Source organism: Eumetopias jubatus, unplaced genomic scaffold, assembly GCF_037043125.1.
Source record: "Eumetopias jubatus isolate StellerSeaLion01/CBP00866 unplaced genomic scaffold, mEumJub1_p1.0 scaffold_1, whole genome shotgun sequence".
Classification (NCBI taxonomy): domain Eukaryota; kingdom Metazoa; phylum Chordata; class Mammalia; order Carnivora; family Otariidae; genus Eumetopias; species Eumetopias jubatus.
Window position 1 is genome coordinate 16,393,656 of NW_028274807.1, and position 23,969 is coordinate 16,417,624.

The window sequence follows — 23,969 nt, forward strand, 5'->3', positions numbered from 1 at the left end:
TCCCCAGAAGCTTTCAAGTGCTCCGGAGCTTCGACTGACGCTTTGGCCTTCCCCAGCCCCCGCAGCTTGAGCGCACGCTAGGGCTCCCACCGGGCGCAGCTGGGAGGGACCTAACGAGGCTTAGCGCAGGTAGCCACCGACTAGCCCGGGAACTACTAGCCCGGGTTGGGGGCGTTGTAAATATGGGAGCAGGTGGGCAGAGGCTTTTGACCCGGGGCTCTAGCCCTAGACTGCGGACTTGCCCTTCAAGTAGGGATCTCTCAGCTGGACGGGTGTGGCTGTGCTGCCGGATGGCCTTTTTCTTTTTTTTTTTTTTTTTAACCGCTCATTATCTTCTGGGGAAAAGGCCTCGATGTGCATTCTTCTGGGATTTCCCAGATGCTGCTATAGCGGGAGAATTGGTGGAATTCTGCTCCCTGAAGTTCTGGTGGTGCAGTCCAGGACCGCGTGTCTCCAGATTTTAACCAGGGAGTTATCTAAATGGAGGCTTATTTTTTCCTTCCCGGGGCATTTGGCGTTTTGGATTTTGTGAATCTCTTCTTTCTCCACCCACCCCCATATGTATGTAATACATTTTTATTAGAAAAGATGATTATTATAGGAAATGTAGAACTAACTGGATTTAAAACCCACCCACAAATCCACCCCTAAGAAGATAATATTAAATTTTGGTTTTACGTTTTATTTTCTAGTATATTATTTTTACTTATGGGTATATGTGATATTAAGTGATATGTGATATTCAGTTGAACGAATGCAGCATTATAGTTAGTTCTGGAAATTCTTACTCATTTCAGTTTTGTTATTAAAGATATCAAGTACCTGTATTTGTCCTAAGAGTCCTTTTTATGAATCTCCTTGAAGATTAAACACTGTTCACAAGAGGAACAAAACTATAAATGACAAAAGACTCAAAAATAGACATGACATGATTAAAGATCTGATGAGAGTTCATTATAATGTAGCTGACAAGGAAATCTGGTTATTTCTCTGACACACAACACCTCAATAATCAGAATATTGAGTGATGACCTTATACCAGAAGGTAACATACCAAATAAACATGCCTAATTGGTCAAAGAGACTTCATTTATGATTTAAATCTTGGTGAAGTTTGTTAAAACCTTAGAAAGTTTTAAAGCACTGGCCTAAATAGGATTATAGATCGTTAAAGACCTGATAAAGACAAAACATAGACACTGGTTTTCCAGGCAGACAAAAGAAAAAAACCCTTTGTTTACATTTTTCTTACCAAGAGCAGACCAACAATCTAAGAAAATTTAGTGTTTTTAAGAGAAAGAAAGCACGATTTCAATCTTATACAAGTGTACTTCTAAAATCCACTCATTTGGGGGCACCTGGGTGGCTCAGTTGGTTAAGCGACTGCCTTCGGCTCAGGTCGTGATCCCAGGGTCCTGGAATCGAGCCCTGCATCTGGCCCCTTGCTCAGCAGAGAGCCTGCTTCTCCCTTTCCCTCTGCCTGCCTGCCACTCCCCCTGCTTGTGCTCTCTCTCTCTCTTTCTCTCTGTGTCAAATAAATAAATAAAATCTTTTAAATAAATAAATACATAATACATACATACATACATAAAATCCATTCATTTCAGCTTTAGTCCACCCTGATGGCATATAAAATTCCTTTACAAAGATTTCCTTTCACAAACCTTCTACAACTTTCTTTTGCATTCAGATTTTGTCTCAAGCCATTTTTCACCAAACAACTGGTATCATTTTAAGACAAAATTTCTTTCTTTTACCTTCAACAAAAATGTATTTCCATTCATTATATCTTTTATTAAGATTGATTTTATTTCTTTATTTACTAGAGAGAGAGAGAGAGAAAGAGAGAGCATGAGTGGGGAGAGAGGTAGAGGGATAGGGAGAAGCAGACTCCCCGCTGATCAGGGAGCCTGATGTGGAGTTCAATCCCAAGACCCTGAGATCATGACCTAAGCTGAAAGCAGACACTTGATTGACCGAGCCACCCAGGCACCCCCTTATATCTTTCTTATATATCTCCTACTTCCCACACGTAGAGTTGCTTCCCTTATTTTCATCAGTTTTAATTACATTTAGCAGAATTTTAACTCTTAGAAAACTAAGCCTCCAGTGAAAACTAAGTAGTAACCAATTGTGAACCGTTACACCAGAATTCTTTCAATGGCAAATTTATGAATCAATTAAGCACAAAGCATGCTTACCAACAAACTCAAATATCCTCAATTTCTCTGCAATAAGAAGCCAACAAACCTACATTCACTAATCAATGCTTTAGCACTCCTTTCTATTTAGAAAAGACCTAGATACCCAATGAGTTCAATCCCAAACATCATCCAAGCAAAACTTTAAAGTTTTAGGCTACCAAAGACTATCTTAGCAATTACCCATGAAAACCTTGAGATGAACAAAATTAACCATTATTTTAAGTCATCTTTTTGCTGACAAATTGCAACAGAGATAACACAAGCTTATTTGACCTTGAGTAAACCTTGGTAGAATAAAAAGTTTCATATTTAATGCTGAGAACTCACATGTCTATCTTAATTAAACCAACAAACTTAAAGTAGTTTAAATACCAATTTATGTTCCATGTGGGTCCACTTAAGAGTCAATCAATTTGTTTCCCATCGTTAATTTTTATCTGGGGCACCAGTGTGGAAATCTGAAGTGGGCAGGGTTAGGTCTAACAGGGTGCTCTTTGCTCCTTGACAGCGAGGATAGGAGGAGTCAATGGTGCCAGAGGCACCGAGGATGGTATAGGAGACAGTGATGCAGGCTGCATCGAAGGTGGTGCAGAAACAGGAGGAGGGGGAGGGGAAGGCAGAAGAGGTGAGGTGCTACCAGGAAGGCTGGAGGCAGATGAGAGTCCAGAGGGCAAAGAAAGAGGTCTCTTGGTCTTAAAGCTCATCCACTTGGACAGATGAAAAGACAGGTTGAAATGATGGCTGAAACCAAGTTTGCACTGCAGTTCAGAGTCTAGATGAGAAGATTCAGCCCCACACTAGGCACCAAAATGATGTGGTTCAGAGTGGTGAGGTTCAGAGCCCACGGTCAAGAAAGAATTCTTGAGACACCTTTGGTGCAAAATGGTGGCTTAAAGCACAGGGACAGGACCCGTGGGCAGAAAGAGCTGCTGCCTGGGGTTGTGAGGGGTGACGGATTATATAAGATTTTCTATCCTATGGAGGGTGAGGGTGATGTTAGGGCTCCAGGCAATTGGGTCTATAGGTTCCTGGAGATTGCTTTTCTTCTTGTAAATCATTAAGACAGTTGCAAACTAATGGAGACTCATGTCCTACATGACTGTGATCTCTATCAGTTAACCACTTGTTTTTTCCTTTCCTTTGTTCTTAGGCAGCCAGTAGTGCCTGAGGAATGTCACACATATGCCCCGGGGTGGGGGGAGGGGGGGTTGCAATTTTTGTGCTGCAGTCTTATGCTTTGCCCTCAACTTGCCTTTTGCTCCCTAATCAAAGAGATCGTAACCTTTTTTGGTTTTTGTTCTGTTCTGTTTTCGGTTTTGTTTTCCAATCATCAAAGCTACTATGAGCATCCATTATGTCCTCATGTTAGATTTCCAAAAGTGGAAAGTCACTCTTAACCCCTGGATTTCTCTTGTCAAATTGCACTTATGAAGGGTTAAGAAATGAATATTACAATTCTGAAAATTCCTTTTCTCTGGATTTTAATCATTATTATTATTTTGTCTTTTTTTTAGATGAAAAATCTACATTTTATGTTATCTTCATTTGACTTTTAGAGTGGGTCAATTATATTTCCTTTGTGGTAAATGCCTATTTATGCTTTACTTATTTTTACTTAAATGGGCAGCCTTAAAATATTTATTTGTAAGCATTTTTTTAACAACAAGCACATTAACCCCTAGGTAATGCTGCAGATTTTCCTGTTTGTCTATTTGTTTTTTCTGACATAGGGAAAAAAACATTTTAATTTAATGTATTTAAATCCATCAATAGTTTTCTTTCTTTTTTTTTTTTTTTTTTTGGAGTATCAACTGGGAAGGCTTTCTGTTGGTTCAAAACCTTGGAAGCTTCCCAGGTATAATCTGAGAGGCCACACCTCCCCCCTCTACTGGGAGGGCAAGGAGGGAAGGAAGAGGCATGCCACTCCGGAGTACTAGGTGGCATGTGGTTTTTGTTTGTTTTCTTTTGTTCTCTTTTACAGGAGACTCATAGGGGAAAATAAAGATGATTTTGAAACAAGGTGTTTTTAGCCTTAGCCTTAAGCTGTTTCCCCTTACAGTTGAAATATGCCAGGAGTCTGTTATTCTGAAGTAAGAAAAGAAGAAATCCTTTCCTCCTAAAATCTTATAAAGGTCCTTCTGTTCAGTCCAATTTGCCAACCTAGGTCACTTACCCATCCATGGACCAAGTTGACTTCCAACTTCTGTGTTTTGGACTGATTGGATACTTTGTCCTGAAACTAAAAATGAGTTTCTCTCTTCTAGAATCATGAGTATAGGTGTATACCTGAACAAAATTTGCCCATTGAGTGGCAAAACTAGAGGGAGTCATCTTTGGTGGAAATTTGTTTATTGTGAAACTTAAGAATACGCTAATCTTTTTGACTATTTGCCTTTTGATCTCAAAACTTGAATTTTTGTTGCTTCAGGGAGGTAGTCATATTTCTTTGTTGCCTTTTTAAACTATATTATGGTAATTTGGAATACATTTTCAACAACTTTCTATTAAAGAATGATAATATATTTTAAGCAGAATAACAGAAAAAATAAGCTTTATTTTTTAAAGGAACAATCAAGTGAGTACAAAAAGAAGATGCTGGGGCACCTGGGTGGCTCAGTCGGTTAGGCATCTGCCTTCAGCTTGAGTCATGATCTCAGGGTCCTGGGGTCGAGCCCTGAATCAGGCTCCTTGCTCAGCGGGGAACCTGCTTCTCCCTCTCCCTCTGGCTGCCACTCCCCCTGATTGTGCTCTCTCTCTCTCTCTCTGTCAAATAAATAAACATTTTTTAAAATTGATTTAGTATGATTTTTATTCTGTGTGTGTTGACCATGAAGATAATGCAAGCAGAATAAATCCACTATTTCAGTGTTACAAAACGTAAGATCAAAGACCAATAATCAAGAAAGTCTACTATCTAAAATTCATTAATTGTATGATCAGAATGTTTAATAAATCTGACCTAGATAAACAAATAATTGGGATATACAATACCAAAATATCATATTCTTAACTTTTTAATGCATTTACTTAGGCTTAGTAGAAATACACCCAGGGTTTTATCTTCTTTCTAGATTTTAGCAATTTTTTTCAAATATTCATCCAGTGTTAGGCCTTTTAGTATTATAAACAGTCTTAGAAGACATGCAGCTTTCTCCTATTAGCCCTATCTTACTTCCATACCAGGTATTGTGACATACTAATTACCTTATAGCTTGAGATGTTGACCCCTGGTAGGTGGCAGTTTTAATAAACAAAGGGAACTTACATAGGAGGTTTTCTTGGGTGGCAGCAAGATGAATGAATCCCCACACCGGCCCACCAAATCTTAAAAGTTTATATAAAGAGGTTTTAACTAGGTTCAGTCACATATACTGTTCAGGTGTTCTTAACACCACATCATTACCTCAAGGCTGAATCAGTCTCTGGGAGCAAGAAAGGCAAATGGAACACACATTTCAAGGGAGGGGGGCAGAGGGGTGGTGAGGAGCCCCCCCACTACCTGGGTCCAGCTCATGGGTCGACCAGCAGTTCTTTTCCATGACCTTCCCCAACACTTTCCAAACTCCAGGATAATTGTAAAATATATTTATTTATATAACCTTGTAATTTCATTTGTCTTAAAAATCTTGTGAAAGGAGTGCCTGGCTGGCTCAGTCAGTAGAACATCCGGGTTGATCTTGGGGTTGTGAGTTCAAGCCGCATGTTGGGTGTAGAGATTACTTTTAAAAAATCTTGTGAAAATGATATGCAACATTCATCCTATTTATCTATGAATATTTACCTTGTACAAAAAGGTAAAAAGAATAAAACAATTAACAGTCATAATCTTGCAACTCTGTTAGAGAAATAAAACTTTACCAGTATAGTTGAACTCTGCTTGAGTACTTTTGTTTATTACAACAATCCTTGGCAGATTAACCCCTACCCTGAAAGTATTTATCATTCCTATAAATTTCTTTGTACTTTTATGACATATGTGTCTATCTCTATGCAACATCTTATGGCTTCATTTTTAATGTTCAGTCATCAGCAATTCATTTGAGTGCTGCATGAAATAGGCATTTAAATTATTTTCTCAAAAAGTAACCAGTTGTTCCAATGATATTTGTTGGACAATCCATGTTCTTCAGACGTTTGAGATGCTACTCTTATCAGAGCCTGAAGGTGGGCTTCTGGATGTGCCTTTCTATTTCACTATTTATTCCTAAACAACGCTGTTTGGATTGTTATGGCAATATCTCACATTTTAAAGTTTGTTAGATGAATCATTTTTTTCTGTTTGCTTTTCAAAATATTTGTAGGTATTCTTCATGTGTATCCTTTCAAATGAGCTTTTGAGATAGTTTTGTGATACTTAAAAACAAAATCTTGGGGCACCTGGGTGGCTCAGTCAGTTAAGCCTCTGCCTTTGGCTCAGGGCATGGTCCTGGAGTCCTGGGACCAAGCCCTGCGTTTGGAGCCAGCCTGCTTCTCCCTCTCCCTCTGCCCCTCCCCACTCATGCTCTCTCATTCTTTCTCAAATAAATAAAATCTTTAAAAAAAATCTTACCAGGAATTTGATTGGGAATACATTAGATTTACATGCATAGTTTTTGAGGTTGACACCTTTTAACTTTTGTGATTTTTTTCATCATCTATTTATGACTCTGATTAAATTTTTGTAGCCTTTTTCCTCTTGGTACTGCTCTTATATACTATTCTTAAATTTTTAAAGTATTTTGGATTTATTTATTTATTTTTCATTTTTTTAAATATTTTATTTATTTATTTGACAGAGAGAGACACAGCAAGAGAGGGAACACAAAGCAGGGGGAGTGGGAGAGGGAGAAGCAGGCTTCCCACTGAGCAGGGAGCCCGATACGGGGCTCGATCCCAGGAGCCTGGGATCATGACCTGAGCCGAAGGCAGACGTTTAACAACTGAGCCACCCAGTCGCCCCTAAAGTATTTTGGATTTAATAATTATCTTCAGTTAGGTCTTTTATTTTAGAACTCATTTCTTATAACTTCAAAATTGATATTACTGCCTGATTGAACAAATTCCTCTCAGCATTATTTACTAAAAACATCGTTTGATTCTTCCTTTACTCTCTCAGACATACTTTTAAATCATATTTTTGAAGTTCATTAAGACTTTTGGTTGCATTAAAATTATATGTATTTTGATTAGAATGGACATAATACTAATAGCTAATATGTATTAAATGCTTATCAGGCTTTGTGCAAAATCCTTTCCAAGGACAATCTCTTTACAGCAATCCTTTTGATAAATATACTTTACACACAATAAAACTGGGGATCAGAGTGGTTAAGTAAAATTTACAAATTTGCAGTTAGTAAGTAGAGGAGCTAGACTAGAAAGTCAGCATGAACCCAGAACGTGTCTTCTGAACAGCTAACATATAGTCCCTTGTCATTTTCCCATTATTTCACTTTTCTGTCCAGAAACAAAAGATATCTTTCCATATATCTCTTATGCTCCTCAGTACATTTTTTTGTGTTTTTTTCATATAGGATATAAATTTTATTATTTTATTCTTGTTGATATATATTTTATTGCTACTTAGAATATCATCTTTTTTCATTATATTTTCTGTTATTGTTAGTCAAATCAATACCTTTATATTTGATATTTATTTAATATCTGACTACCTTTGTGAAGTATTTTACTCTTTTAAATATTTCTTTTATTAATACTCTTGTGTTTTTCAAGTAGACAATCACAGTATGCCAATAATACTCCAGTGGCCTACTTTCCAATATTTGCATTACTTATTTGTTTTTGATATATTTTTGTAGTAGTTGGAACTACAGAACAAGATCAAGAATGCCGGTAATTGAATGCTGTTTTTTCCCCTAAATTTATTGCTAATACTTATTATTTATTCAATAACTGTTTACCCACTCTGGAATGGATAAAAGTGGATGCAGTCCTCATCAAATTTTGATTCTGGTTGGAAAGAAAGACATTTGACAACCATTGAGACTGCTATTTATTTTCAATTTTTGTAAGTAGAACAATCTATGAGAATGTATACAGCAGAATCTGACCCAGCTGAACTTGGGAAGAGCAGGGGGTTTGGAGAGAGGGAGTGGCAAAGAAATTTTCACCCCAAAAGAATAGCCTTAGTGCAGATCCTGAAGCTGGAGAGCCTGTGACACATTTGGGGTGCCTGGGTGGCTCAGTCAGTGGTTAAACATCCGCATTCAGCTCAGGTCATGATCCCAGGGTCCTGGGATCGAGCCCCACATTGAGCCCTGCATCGGGCTCCCTGCTCAGTGGGGAGCCTGCTTTTCCCTCTCCCTCTGCTGTTGCCCCTGCTTATGCTCTCTGTCTCTCTTTCAAATAAATAAATAAATAAATAAATAAATAAATAGAAATCTTTTTTTTTAAAAAGTGGCTCATGTTTGGCAAGTAATGAACAGAATGGCATGACAACTTGGAGGGGTGGACTGGGGCCATGTAATATATGACCTTATAGGCCATTTTTAAATTAAATACTCCTCTGGCTGCAGCATGTATCCTAGATTGAAGCTGGAATGCCTATTTGCAAATCAGTGAGGAGGTTATTGCCAAGGAATGATTCTTGGCTTAGACGGTGGAGATGGAGATGGAGACAGAGATTGAAATGTGGATACATTTGGTGGTGCCTGGGTGGCTCAGTTGATTGGGTGTCCCACTTTTGGTTTCTACTCAGGTCATGATCTCATGGGTCGTGATCTCATGGATCTCATAATCTCTGGGCATCGGGTTCTGTGCTCAGTGGGGAGTCTGCCTGAGGATTCTCTCCTTCTGCCCTTCCCCTACTCTCTCTCTCTCTCAGAAATGAATAAATAAATCTTTTTTTAAGAAAGAAATGTGGATACATTTGGAAGATATTTAGAAGGTTAAGTTGTTAGGATTTGAGAATTTACTGAATAGAGGTACAAAGGAGAGAGTGATAGGAAGGTTTTGTCTCAGAAGTGTGGCTTGTGGAGGTGAATTTATTGTGGTGTATTTTACCAAGATAGACAACATAAGACAACCAAGTTTGGGGGTAAAATAATTCCATTTTGATGAATTTGAATTTGAGTGCCCAAAATACATTCAAATTAACTTTCTAATAGAAATTGTCTACATAGGTCTTTATTGTAAAAAGGTGTGGACTGCATATAAATTTAGGCAAAAAGCTATGAATATGAATGAAATTGCATAGGCAGAAACTATGGATGAAGAGATCAAATGGCCTGAACTTTGAATCCTGCCGAATAATGGACTCCGATATTCAATATTTGAAAACTCCAGAGAAGCAAATGAGTCACCAAAGAAAACCAAAGAAAGGAAAATTAGGAGGAACAGTCTGAAAGTATGGTATCAGAGTAGCGTAGAGAGTATTTTATAGGTACATTCAAATTTCTGCCCCTACCCCTTACTCCACTGGATTTTTTGAAGCAAATCTCAGACATTGTTATCTTTTTGTGTACAAGGTTCAATGTGTATCTTTAAAAGACAAAGACTCTTTTTTTAACATAGCCAAAATACCTTTGTCACACCCCCAAAAGTATTAACAACCATTCTTTAATGTCACATTTCCCCAATTATCTCAGAATTTTTTTTAACAGTTTGTTTGAATCATGATAAAAGCAAGAGCCACACTTGCATTTGGTTGATATGTCTCTTTAGTCTCTTTCAATCAGTCCCCTTTCTCTTCCTTCTCTTCCCTCTCCTCCTGCTTGTCCTTCTACATATTTATAAAACTGATTGCTTGTCTTGTAGACTTTCCCAAATTCTAGATTTTGTTGATTGTCACTGTTCTTTAATAGAACTCATTACTACTAGGTTTGCCATTGTTTCTAGACCTTTTCAGGAGACAAAGATGGAAAATACTATTAAAAAACATATGTATACACATGCATATATGAGTTCATACTATTTTTTTATTTCAAATTTATAAATTTTATTTTAAACCTTTTTTTTTAAAGTAAGCTCTACACCTAACATGGGGCTTGAGCTCACAACCCTAAGATCAAGAGTGTCATGCTCTACCAACTGAGCAAGCCAGGCACCCCTATCTTAAACCTTTTTGATTTTATATCTCTTTTCTTAGTCTTTAATGGCATTAACATAATTACATATTTGCTTTTCAAATCAAATATGAATTTAGGTAAAAACTCATCTTTTTTCATGTAGACTTCTATGAGTTTTGACAAATGCTTATAGTTGTAACCATTACCTCAATCAAGATACAGAATATTTTCATCACCCCCCCAAAATTCTGTGTACCTTTATAATAATTACATATTTGATTTGATTTCAGAATAATAGTACTGGTATTATTATGCTATTATAATTATTGAAAATAGCTTAAGAATTTTTTGCAGTTCATTTGTAAGGTATATTCCACACAGATATACAGTCCAAATGAATGTGCCCTAGAGTTCACTGAAATAATTCCTCTTTGTGTTACAAAGCCATCAACTTTACTGATGTATAGGTGTATTTGTTCATTTTGCTTTTCTTTCTTTTTTTAAAAATTTTTATTGTTATGTTAATCACCATACATTACATCATTCGTTTTGGATGTAGTGTTCCATGATTCATTGTTTGTGCATAACACCCAGTGCTCCACGCAGAACGTGTCCTCTTTAATACCCATCATCAGGCTAACCCATCCTCCCACCCCCCTCCCCTCCCGAACCCTCAGTTTGTTTTTCAGAGTCCATCGTCTCTCCTGGTTCGTCTCCCCCTCCGATTCCCCCCTTTCACTCTACCCCTCCTGCTAGCTGCTGCTGCTTTTTTTTTTTTTTTTAACATATATTGTATTATTTGTTTCAGAGGTACAGGTCTGTGATTCAACAGTCTTGCACAATTCACAGCGCTCACCATAGCACATACCCTCCCCAATGTCATTTTGCTTTTCTTTTTTAGGGAGAGTTTTAGGGAGAGAATTTATTTTTATTGCTAAAATCATGTGAAATATTTACTTGATTCTGAATTCCAGTTTCCAGTATAAGCTATATTCAGAGAAGTCTAGAGCTCAGAGGAAGTGTCCCATGGGGCTAGGAATCAGCCCTCCGAGGGGGATGTTCCTGCCTGGCTGCTGAGTTACTGGTACCCCTGAGGTGCACAATAAGGGTGACTGATTGTTGAAAAAAAGATGCAGAGTGAAACCGACTGCCACCTAAACGAATTGATGCTGCCAGGGCAAAGCACCACTGCTGGGATGGTGCTAAGGGAATGGAGCAAGTCACTTCTCCTTCTTGTCTCACTCTCATTCTAGTCCCCACTGTGGATGGAACCTAACACGGAGCTGTTGAATAAAGGAGAAATAGTCTGCAGAGTCTCAGTATCATGGAATTGAGTATAAAGTGGTATGTGGACATGAGAGACAGTAAGTAGCAATGTGTGCTTATGTTTCCCTAGTGTCACTGAGAATCAAAATCACTTAGTACAAGATCTGTACACTTCAAATTTTATTAGACTTTTCTAAAAATCACACTTAACAATTTTGATACGAAAAAGGGGGGATTTAGAGACTATTGCCTAGAGCACTACTTCTCAAATTTTAACAACACCGAGGAATCTTGTTAAAAATGCAGAATCGGGGGCGCCTGGGTGGCTCAGTTGGTTAAGCTTTTGACTCTTGATCTCAGCTCAGGTTTTGCTCTCCCCTCCCCCTTGGGCTCCACGCTGGGCATGGAGCCTACTTTTTAAAACATGCAGAATCTGATTCAATAGTCCTAAGGTGGTCCCGACAGTCTGCATTTTTTTTTTAAAGATTTATTTATCTATTTGAGAGAGAGACACAAGCAGGAGGGGTTGAGGGAGAGAGTGAGAGAATATGAAGTCCACTCGAGCTGAGCACAGAGCCAGAGGCGGGGCTCAGTTCCATGACGCCCCGATCAGGACCCCAGCTGAAATCAAGAGCGGGTAGCTTAACCAACTGCGCCACCCAGGGGCCCCTCTGCATTTCTAATAAACGCCCAGGTGTTGTGAATGATTGCATTTTAGGTCAACCATTTCCCTGTTTTCACAGCCACTACCATGTCATTCTTCTGCTACCTTTATGTGAAAATGCCCTTATTACGGATCATCCCAATTGCCTACCCGCTAAGAGGGGAACAAATCCCGCTCCCAGAAAGCGGGAAAAAAGACAAGATTTGAAGCCTCGGGACTCAAGCTTGGCCTCTTAGGAGACATGGATGACGTCACTCAGACAGGCGTGGCTCTAGTTGTGACGTTTCCGGCGGCGGATGGTGAAGGACGCGGCGGGAGGCGGGAGCGGAAGTGGGGGGGCAGGAGGGCGGGGTGGGTGGCGGAAGGGGAGGGCCGGGAAAGTCGCTCTAGTCCGCCCTTTTCCGGCGTGAGGGGCCGGAAGTTGTGGCCTGGCCGTGTCAACTAGGGGGCTGCTGGCTGAGAGTGCGGCTGAGACCGCGACCATGGGCGGGAAGAACAAGCAGCGGACCAAGGGGAACCTGAGGGTGAGTGTGGAGGGACTCGGCCGGCCGGGGAGTCCTCATCTCGCAGCAGCTGGTTCTACCACGCGCGCGTCCGGAGGGCGTGTGGAGCGCGGCTGGAGGGAGGCGTGTGTTTGCGTGTCGAGTGTGACCTCTCTGATGTGTGTGCGTCCCCCCGAACGGGGTGGGTTGTCTCTGAGCAGATTGGGGATTTGTGAGAGAAAAGATGTTCCATGCCAGGGCTGTCTCCACCCGAGCACACATCCTACAGTTTCCATTAAGGAATGGTTCAGTATCCGTTTCAACTGGAAGGTTACCTGGACGGGCTAGCGGGGGTGGGGGCGGGTGGCACTAGGAACAAGGGAATTGGGTAGAAAGCATTTAAAGTGAGCCTGGTGTGCAGGGCATCTCGGATCATGTCGTTCTTTTGCTCAAAAACCTGCTGGGGCTCCCCAGATTCCTCGGGGTAAAGGCCAAATTCCTTACGATGGTGTACAGGGTGTGTGGTCAGCCTCTGCCCCCTTTCTTTCTCTGGCACCATCTTCAGCTTCCTCCTTTCTCGCTCCATCCAGCCACACTGTCCTCCTCACCGAGCCTTGACCTTGCCTGTCAGGCTCCCTAAGGCTCTTTTTTTTAGGCGGCTACAAATTTCGTTGAGACACCCCAGTGAGGTCTGTCATGATCGCCCTATTTTAAATTGTAGCCTCCCTCTCCGTGTGCTCCTTTCCTGCTTTATTTTACTCCTCTGCACTTAGGACTTCTCACATACTATTTGATTTACTTTCTTCATTTACTGTCTTGCTTCATTGGGATGTATTATGAAGGCAGGTGTTTTTATGAAGGCTGTTGTCCTAGGAGCCTAGAACAAGGACTAGCATATAGTAGAAGCTCACTAAATATTTTTTTTAAAGATTTTATTTATTTATTTGCGAGAGAGAGAGAGGCCACAAGCAGAGGGAGAGGGAGAGGCAGGCTCCCGCTGAGCAGGGAGCCCACCACTGGGGCCTCCATCCGTGACCCTGGGATCATGACCTGAGCGGGAGGCAGATGCTTAACGACTGAGCCACCCAGGTGCCCCTAAATACTTGTTTAAAGAAGTGAATTAAACTTATTAGGGATGTTATTATATTTTTATGGTATTAGGCTTGTTATGGCACAGTCCAATATTATGAGAGTGTATTTTTCCTGCTTCTGATCAAATTCTAGTGATATCCGTACATTTTCTTAGATCTGTCACTTGATCTGTTTTTGGCAAATAGTACCAACTGTAATAATAGTAACTTGCCTTGTGTTGGTACTGTGTTAAGCACTTTATTTGCATTCTCATTTAATTTTAATTTTTTATTTGGACAATTTTTTTATTTTTTAAAATATTCCAAACATGAGGATAAGTTGCAAAAATATTAGACTGACAAGCCATATGTTTTTTACCTAGATTCATCAGTTAATATTTGGTCACATTTGTTTTCTTTCTCTAAATATATGTATTTTGCTGAACCATATGAGAACTAGTTGCACATATCATGACACTTAACTCCTAAGTACTTCAGCGTGTATATTCGAAACAAATGCCATTCTTCTTCATAACCATGAACAACTACAACATGCAGAAAATTTAACTTCAGTATACTACTACTATCTAATAATAGATAACATTGTATTCAGATTTCTGTATAGATCTCAATAATGTTCTCTATAACTTGTTTTTAGATACAGCATTTTTAAAAACATCTAAGATACAATCAAGGAGTGATTCCATTCATTTAACCTTTTAGCTCTATGTAGTTTTCCTTTGGAGTTTTTTTCTTTTCGTTTTCTCTTGAGGGCAGTTCTTTTACAACAGGGACAATTTAGAAAAGTCTAGGGCAGTTGTTTTGCTTAATTTAGAATTGTCTGTTCCTTATGGTGAGATTCAGGTTAAACAGTTTTTGATAGGAATGCTTCATAGATGATGTACCATCATCAGTGCATCAAGAGTGTACGTGTTTGTCCCATTATTGGTGTTATTTAATCACTTGGTTAAGGTGATGTCCATTGTAAAGGTATCTTTCTGTTGGCTATTAACAAATAATATGGGGAGTGGTATTTTGAGACTGGGAATAATCTGTTTTCTCACAAACTTTCACCTAATGATTTTAGCATCCTTTGATGATCTTGCTGGAATCAATTTAAATGGTTTAAAATTTACATTTAATTTTGACAACCCAAGTAATGGCTTAGTAACTTACTGTTTTCTCATTTTAAAGATGGTGGTACTGAGGCTTAGAGAAAGGGGAAGTTGCATAGTTGAGATTTGAACTTAAGAATGGCATTCTAGGGGTGCCTGGGTGGCTCAGTCGTTAAGCATCTGCCTTCGGCTCAGGTCATGATCTTAGGGTCCTGGGATCAAGTCCCACATTGGGCTCCCTGCTCAGTGGGAAGCCTGCTTCTCCCTCTCCCACTCCCCTTGCTTGTGTTCCTGCTCTCCCTATCTCTGTCTCTGTCAAATAAATAAATAAAATCTTAAAAAAAACCCCTATTAAAAAAAAAAAAGAATGGCATTCTTTCGTCCAACAGAAGACTTTGAGTACTGAATGCCATGTACTCAAAGATCATAGACATGTTTCTTGTTCTTGAACTATTAATTTAATGATAAACATATAAGTAAGCAAATGATTATAATATATTAAAGAATTATGATATGGGTATGAGTAGAAAGAAAATGGGAGAACAGAAAAAGAATGATAATTGACCTGAGGGAGGCAAGCACTGAAAACAAGAGTGTGTTTTGAAGGATGAGTAGGAGTTTGTCAGGCAATGAAAAGGAAGAAGAGGTTTTCAGGTGGAGAGAAAAGATTACACAAAGATCAGATTGTGAAAGGCATAGCATATTCAGAGAACTGTGAATTCACTTTGGGACTGGAACATAAGTGGTGGTAGCAAAATTGGGAGAGGAGAGGAGGAACTGTGACAGGGGAAGAAAAGAGTGTAAGGCGATAAGCCTGGGAAAAGCTAAGGCCAGATGGGGAAAGACCTTGTAAGTCTTCCCGAGTTTGGCCTTTAAACTGTAGACTCAGGATTGCCACCTCTACTACTTCTAGAAGACAGGCACAAAAGAATGAAGTAGGTGTAGTGTAAGAAAATTAACTTTCAGAAATAGAATCAAGGTTCTTATTTTTGAACTGTGGGTATAAGCATTTAACATGCAGTAGAGGAAGTAACAAGAAGAAGTAACTATATTTTAAACTCAAGGTAGACATTGAATAAAAGATACAATTAGTATATTTTTGAAGTAATTTGTTACTTTAAAACTGGAAGTTGGAAATCTGGTACCTTTTATTCTGTATGTAGTTATCACTGTCAGCTTGGATATTTCAGGTCAGTTCAGAATTCAGCCTTGAATGCTTTGGCTTTTTTAAGATGTTTTTATTTATATATTTGACAGAGAGACCACAAGCAGGTGGAGTACCAGGTAGAGGGAGAAGCAGGCTCCCTGATGAGCAAGGAGCCTGATGCGAGGCTTCATCCAGGCCCCTGGGATCATGACTGAGCCGAAGGCAGTTGCTTAACTGACTGAGCCACCCAGGCACCCCCTTTTATTTTTTTAAATTACACTCCACGCCCAGCATGGAGCACAATGTGGGGCTTGAACTCACAACCCTGAGATCAAGACCTGAGCTGAGATCAAGAGCGGGATGCTTGACCTACTGAGCCATCCAGGCACCCCTTGACTCCTTTAGCTTTTAGCATTAATTTTTATACGATTTCATTATTCTATTTTATAATAAAACTGTTTATAAGTGATGTTATAGATAAAATTCTGATGTCCTAATGTTATCATAGTTTTCAGAATTGTATTATAATTCACTAATTTCCATTGTAGCTGTTTATCCATGTACCAGTATTGAGAAAGATGAACTGAATAATGTTAGTTCATTTTAAGAAAGTTCTAAAATAGAGAACCGTTTTTGAAGTTAGTCTTAAATGCTACTGTTTTGAGAAACAAAAAGTAATTCAGGTTATCATTATCATTTTCATTTCTGGTCACTCATTTCAGTTTACAAAGTAGTCCAGATTATTTCTTGACAAATGAGTTTCCCAAACACAATTTTGCTAGGTATGAGCAAATAAAATCATACATTTGGGTAGCTCTTTCAACCATTCTTAGAAAGAAATCAGAAACAGATGAATTTATTTATTTATTTGTTTGTTTGTTTATTTATTTTTTAAGGAACAGGTGAATTTAAATGGATTCTAATGTCATCCTGGACATTGAACTGAGGCATTTTCTTTCTTTCTTTTTTTTAAGATTTACTTAAAATCTTAAATAGAGTGCGCGTGAGCAGGGGGAGGGATAGAGGGAGAGGGAAAGAGAATCTCAAGCCGACTCAGCGCTGAGCATGGAGTCCAGCACAGGGCCCGTTTCACAACCCTGAGATCATGACCTGAGCCGAAACCAACAGTCGGAGGCTTAACGGACTGAGCCACCCAGGCATCCCAGAGGTATTTTTCTATTAGATGACAATGAATGCGTTACGTTCTTTGAACAGCTTAAATATTTTTTTTTTTTTTGGTCACAACCAGCCCCCTTAACTTTTTGCATTAAGTAGCTACTATATTGAGTATCCATTTAACAAACTACTGACTATGGTTCAAAGGAGTGTATCTTAAATCCTGACCATTGTATTGATTTTATGTCTATAGTAATATAATTTGTATCCATTATAGCTCAAAGAACTTAGGGTAACTTTGAGTATGTAGAAATGAGTGTGTCTGCCCTCAAGGAACTCCTAATCTTAGAAAGAGCTATCGTTAGACTTGTCCCATGGTGGTTGTTGAGCGGATGAATGAAAAGATGTAACTCATGTGTGAATTAATTTTATATCATTACATAGTACACATATGTGTGTATATATACTCTTTATACTAATTTGGAAATTAAAATTTTTATAAAATAGTACTTATTCTTACCATATGTGATGCATTCTGAGTTTTAAAGTTTTATTCTATTTTTTGAAATGCTGTCATTACCCATTAAGTTGATCATCATGAGCCACTAATGGATTGTATCCAATTTAACCAACATTGTTCTGATGTTTAGCAGACCAGGAAATAGCACTAGGATCACTATTGATAGGTTCTTGGTGATGGGAACATTACAGGAGATGAAATCTTAGGCTAGGAAATAAAAAGTTCTAAAATAAGGGTGCCTGGGTGCCTCAGTCAGTTAAGCATCTTGCCTTTGGCTGGGGTCATGATCCCGGGGTCCTGGGATCGAGTCCTGTGTCAGGCTCCCTGCTCAGCGGGGAGTCTGCTTCTCCCCCTCCCTCTGCCTCTCCTCCTGCTTGTGCTCTCACTGTCTCACTCTCTGAAATAAATAAAATCGTTAAAAAAAAAGTTATCAAATAAAAAGCCTGTTCCTCTCTGAGAATCGTCAAGGACAAGAACTCAAAGTTAAATTTTGAACACTTCCTGGACTCTGACTTTTTTTCTCTCAACTTTCTTATCAGCCTTCAAACAGTGGCCGAGCTGCAGAACTGCTTGCCAAAGAACAGGGAACGGTGCCTGGATTTATTGGTTTTGGAACATCTCAGAGTGACCTAGGCTATGTTCCTGCTATTCAAGGAGCTGAAGAGATTGACAGTCTTGTAGATTCTGATTTCCGAATGGTGCTGCGGAAACTTTCTAAGAAAGATGTCACGACAAAATTAAAAGCAAGTTTTATGTTTTTCATAAAAATGATCAAGAAAATCCTTTTGTTAGAATAAAATGTCATTGGTATATTTTATGTAAAGAAAAATGAGCAATCGTTTATCACTAATAAGTTCTTTTACAATTGTACTTTTTTCTGACACATAGACTTAAGCTTAGTTTTTACCTTTTATTTTCTGGGCTATAAATTAGTTTGTTGTTCTACACTTATTTGAACCACTTTGGAATTCTGGGTGTATGGTTTTTCCCATTAGAGAATGTGATTTTGACCCTATAGCATTAAATGGAGTTTTTGTTTGTATATATTTTATTAAAAAAAATGAAAAGTTTCTATTATAGTATGTTGTGAAGGAACTCTTCAGATTAGTCCCATACGGCATAAACAGAAGCAGTGTATTCTCCCGTTATATTAAATAGACCAAGCTTCTATAACAGAATAAGTATAATCAATACACAATATTGTGGCTGTTGATCCTTAGTAATGTTGCTAATTTATTTTTAGGCTATGCAGGAATTTGGAACCATGTGTACAGAGAGAGACACAGAAATTGTAAAAGGAGTCCTTCCATACTGGCCAAGAATTTTCTGCAAAATTTCACTTGTAAGTATTAAAAAACTTACACTAGTTTTTTTTTGTTGTTGTTATACAGTTTTTGATTGAAGTCATGGGGACTGTTACATTTATATGATTCATTTTTGGTGAGGATTATAAAATGTTATGTCAGTATTATGCAGATTGGATCATGTTAGTTGTATAAAGTATATTGGGAGTCTGTTTTCAGAAATTAGGTAATTACTAGAGAATTACCTAGATACTTTCTAGTCATAGTAAAATTTGACAGTTTAATTTCTTTGCATGTTTGCTGCAAAAGAGTGAGTGTGAATTTGAGTCTGTCTTGAATAGTTTTTATCTCATTGCAAGAAGGGGAAAAGGAAAAATTAATCAAATTTCTCACAATTTTTAAATTTAATAATTTTAGTTTAGCTCTGCCCATAGGTGAATTCTTATTAATGGGTCATCATAGCATATCCAGAAATGTCTGTATTTGTATTTTTATGGGCTAGAGCTATTTTAAACCATGTTATATTTTTATTAGGATCATGATCGCCGGGTTCGAGAAGCCACACAGCAGGCTTTTGAAAAACTTATCCTTAAAGTGAAGAAACACTTGGCTCCTTATTTAAAAAGTTTAATGGGCTATTGGCTAATGGCTCAGTGTGATACTTACACACCAGCTGCATGTGCAGCAAAAGATGCCTTTGAAGCAGCTTTCCCTCCAAGCAAGCAACCTGAAGCCATAGCATTTTGTAAGGATGAAATTACAAGTGTAAGTTCTTGGAACTGTTCTCTGTTTTTTTCCTCAAGTATTTAAGGGATATAAGGCATGTTATAATGATAGCTCTTTTACCTGGCCTTGTGAAGGAATAAGAAAGTGGTGTTTAACAAAATTGATCATTTTTGATTTTTAACATAAATAACATTTTGGATTGAATCTAAGTTATTTAAATTTTTCATCTTTAATTTATAAATATTAGTGATAGTACCTAAAAGATTTGGGTTTATGCTTTATGTTACAAAATCTGAAGAAAGAATACATCTAAAAAATAAATCTTAAGTTTATTTTCCCCATATTTCCATATCAGTACATGTATACAGATCTACTTCATTCTTTTTGTTGACTTTCTGATATGGATGTACAACAGTTTATTTAACTCCTTTTATATTAATAAACATTTGGGGTTTTCCCTCAGTTTTTTATTATAACAAACACTGCTTCAGTGAACATTCTTGAATAGATCCCTTTATACCCTGTGGAGTGATAGTAGAATTTATAGTAACCATATGTTGGGTCAAAGGATAAGAACATTTGTAAAATTTTTGTAGATGGTGATAAATTGCCCTTCAGAAGTCTATATAAATAGGCTTACCTATCTGATCTTTCCACCTAACACCTCTCCTACACACACACACACACACACACACACACACACACACACACACACACACACACACACACATATGCATTCTAGTTCCCCATTTAAGTTCTTGGTTCTTCTATTCTTTATTTTTCAGGTTTACCAAGTTTGTTTTTCTAGGGATGGGGTTTGTAGCTTTAATCATATTCTCAAAGGGAGTTGTCTAACCCAAGAATCATTGGTTTATTTAAAATATCAAGTATTAAGTGTGAAGTGTGATGAGTTGGAACACTAGGAGTTTTAGAAAATAGATTTTGAGACAACTAATTTGGCTATTCAGGTTTTCATTTGGTTGGTTTTTTGTTCTTGGCTTTGTTATGGATGGATAACTGATCATTGAATATGTGGATTATTTCCTCCATTATTCTTCCTTTACTTGGTTATGTCACAGTTCTTACAGGTACTGAGTTTGAACTTTCCCAAGTTCAAAACCAATTTTGTAGAGAGGAGTTAGGCAAATGAAGACCAAAATGTCAGATTTATAGTTATTACATTATACTGTCTGTAAGAACATAGGCTCCAGGTCATACACACAGTGGGTTCTAGTCCCACTGTGCCATTAGTTTTGCATGTGACCTTGGGCAAGTTTCTGTGCATCCATTTCTTCATCTATTAAAGTGGAAATTGTACTTTATTGAGTAGTTGTGAGGATTAATTTAGTTAATGGATGAAATGTATTCAAAGCAATACCTAGCATGTGGAAAAGCTAAGTAAATGTTACCTGTTGCTATTGCTGATAAAAGGGGTCCTAGAACAGTGGGTTCCCTAGTCTGCACCCTGGAAGTAGGCAGACATACCCACTTTGAATGGAACCTTAGACATTTCTCCATGATGAAGCAGAGCACAATGTGTGGTCTCCTCTATGAGCTGGGAGGCACTCAAAAAGAGGGGAGAGGAAAACAACCTAATTTCTCTTCCAAATTTACTCATCGGGAATTCTACTTCACTGCTGTGTACAAGAGGAATGGAGGAGCAAGAGACCAGGAGTATTTAAGGGAAAATTCCTCTTGACAGGTATTGGAGATGTTCAGAAGAAGTACCCTCTCCTTTTTACCCCAAAAGCAGTCAACCTTGGGGATTGATAGGGAAAGAAAAATAGGTAAAATTCAGACCTTTTAGTTTTGCTGCTTAATTTGCTACTTTTTTGGGGAAAGGGTGAAAACTTTTAGGTCAGATAAGGTTTATGTTCTAACTGTTCACCATTGACAGTCCAATAAAATCTCAAGGTTATGGAATTCCCCCCCTCCATAGGTGCTGCAGGATCATCTTATAAAAGAAACACCTGATACACTCAGTGACCCGCAGTAAGTGATGCTCTATCTATGTAACTCATGTTAAGAATTTGTTTCACTCATAGGTAATAAGACAATCACTTCAAGGTTACATTTTTTAAAAAGGGATTGTAAAAGTAGAAATGAAAATACTTAATATAATGCTATATGCCAGGTGCTGTTTTAAGTGTTTTTACTTGCAAGTTGTCCTATTTAATTTGAATTATCTGGGAGTTACGTGTTTTGTTCTTTTACAAAGAAATATTTTTATGTTTTTCCCACATTTACCTTTTGATAGTCCTAGAATCATTTTAAGGTCTGGTTGAAATAGTGAAGAACTATGAATAGTTCTGTTGAAAGAGTAGTAAAATGTCCCATTTACTTTTATGTATAAATAAAACTATGAGAAGTTCATAATGGAAAGTAATCTTAGATGCACTGATACCCATTTCCTAGAATCATCTTGCTGCTGAGAGCAATATATTTGCACACTTTTTTCAAGTCACAGCTTTTCATCTACTTTCACCTTGTAGTAGTTGAAAAATATGTGATTAAAATTCTGTGTATGTTTGTATTTTAAGGGAGGAGGGTTGGCACAGGGAGGTAGATTGTAGAAATAAAGCAACTTCAGTAGATACTTAATGATAAAACATTTAAAATAGAAGTGCCAAATATGTAATTTGGCTTATTTTCAATCCTTACATTATTTATTTTCTTTTCACATCAAGAACCGTTGCAGAGGAAGAAAGAGAAGCTAAATTCTATCGGGTTGTAACTTGTTCCTTATTGGCCTTAAAAAAATTGCTTTGCCTCTTACCTGATAATGAGCTTGATTCTCTGGAAGAGAAATTTAAGTCTCTTTTATCACAGAATAAGTTTTGGAAGTATGGAAAACACAGTATACCTCAGGTATCTTAATCTTTTATTGTAAACATTTCTGTGATTCCTTTTTTCCACTCTGATATTGTTAGTTTTATATTTTTGCTTTATGCTTATTATTTATGTTTAAAACTTTGTGAACACATCTTTGTGGTTGGGCTGAATTCCTCTTTTACTGCAATGTTACTGTATTTTCACTTTTTTATTTAGTTATTTAGACCTCAAATTCAGAGTTACGTTATCACACTCCTCTGTTCATGGTGCTTTAAAATTGTTGCTTTGTGTGAGGCTCTTCTAACTTAATGCATTTTTTTCTCTTTTGTCTCTGCTTCCCTTTTCATCCTCCACTTCTACCAGCTAACCATTCTAAATGTGCTTAGTGTATGTCGTTTTGTATGTAAAGTTGATGCTTGTTATTCATGGTAATTAGGTTATATGAAAAACCTGCAAACATTGAATTAGTGAATACTGAAGCATTGCTCTTAGGGGAAATACAAGATTGGGTGTCTGCGAGTCTTTGGTCACATTTTTCTCAGTTGGTCAATATATAACCTTGTTTTATGTATGTTTGTTTAAAGACATCTTAATATATGTTGCTGATTCATTAACATTGAACTCCTGGACAATAGCACTAGAAGTCATGCCTGAATGAAGCTTATCTAATATGCATTTTCTCTGTTAGGCACATCATTGCCCTTTTGCATGTATTTTTAATTCACATAAATGGTATTATATTTTGTTCTATTTATTTTTTACTTAGACTTTTTTTAAATTTTTTATTGTTATGTTAATCACCATATATTACATCATTTGTTTTGGTGTAGTGTTCCATGATTCATTGTTTGTTCATAACACCCAGTGCTCCATGCAGAATGTGCCCTCTTTAATACCCATCACCAGGCTAACCCATCCCCCAACCCTCCTCCCCTCTAGAAACCTCAGTTTGTTTTTCAGAGTCCATCATCTCTCCTGGTTCCTCTCCCCCTCTGACTTACTCCCCTTCATTCTTCCTACTTAGACTTTTTAAGTACTGGGTGGCTCAGTTGGTTAAGCGTCTTAACTCTTGATTTTGGCTCAGGTCATGATCTCAGGGTTGTGAGATTGAGCCTTCATTGGGCTCCACTCTAAGCATGGAGCCTGCTTAAGATTCTCTCTCTCTTTGAAAAGAAAGAAATCAAAAGTACTAAAATACTTTAAATCTATCATGTTCTTATATGTATATTTGGTCCGTGCCTTCTAACTGCTGTGTAGTACTCAGAATTGCATTCCTTCCATTTTACCACCCCCCCCCCCCGCATTCTCTTAGTGGTAGACGCCCTGATTGCCTCCAACTCCCTGCCTTCACAAACAGGCAGCAGTGAACCTCTTCATTCATATCCCTTCAAATCTGCAAGGATTTCTTTTTTTTTTTTTTTAAGATTTTATTTATTTATCTGACAGTGAGAGACACAGTGAGAGAGGAAACACAAGCAGGGGGAGTGGGAGAGGGAGAAGCAGGCTTCTCGTGGAGC

At 38.0% G+C, this 23,969-nt stretch overlaps 1 protein-coding gene across 2 annotated transcripts in view; it reads left to right on the forward strand.

Annotated features, from left to right (window-relative positions):
* The first annotated feature begins 12,559 nt into the window (after nt 1-12,559).
* Nucleotides 12,560-23,969, forward strand: part of LTN1 (listerin E3 ubiquitin protein ligase 1) — a 61,698-nt gene continuing 50,288 nt past the window's right edge. For both annotated transcript variants that reach the window (XM_028115633.1, XM_088024130.1), the window contains exons 1-6: nt 12,560-12,664; nt 18,130-18,333; nt 18,834-18,932; nt 19,429-19,659; nt 21,560-21,612; nt 22,308-22,488. In XM_028115633.1, the coding sequence (XP_027971434.1) occupies nt 12,623-12,664; nt 18,130-18,333; nt 18,834-18,932; nt 19,429-19,659; nt 21,560-21,612; nt 22,308-22,488 (810 nt within the window). In that variant the 5' untranslated portion in view covers nt 12,560-12,622. The remainder of the gene's footprint in view (nt 12,665-18,129; nt 18,334-18,833; nt 18,933-19,428; nt 19,660-21,559; nt 21,613-22,307; nt 22,489-23,969) is intronic.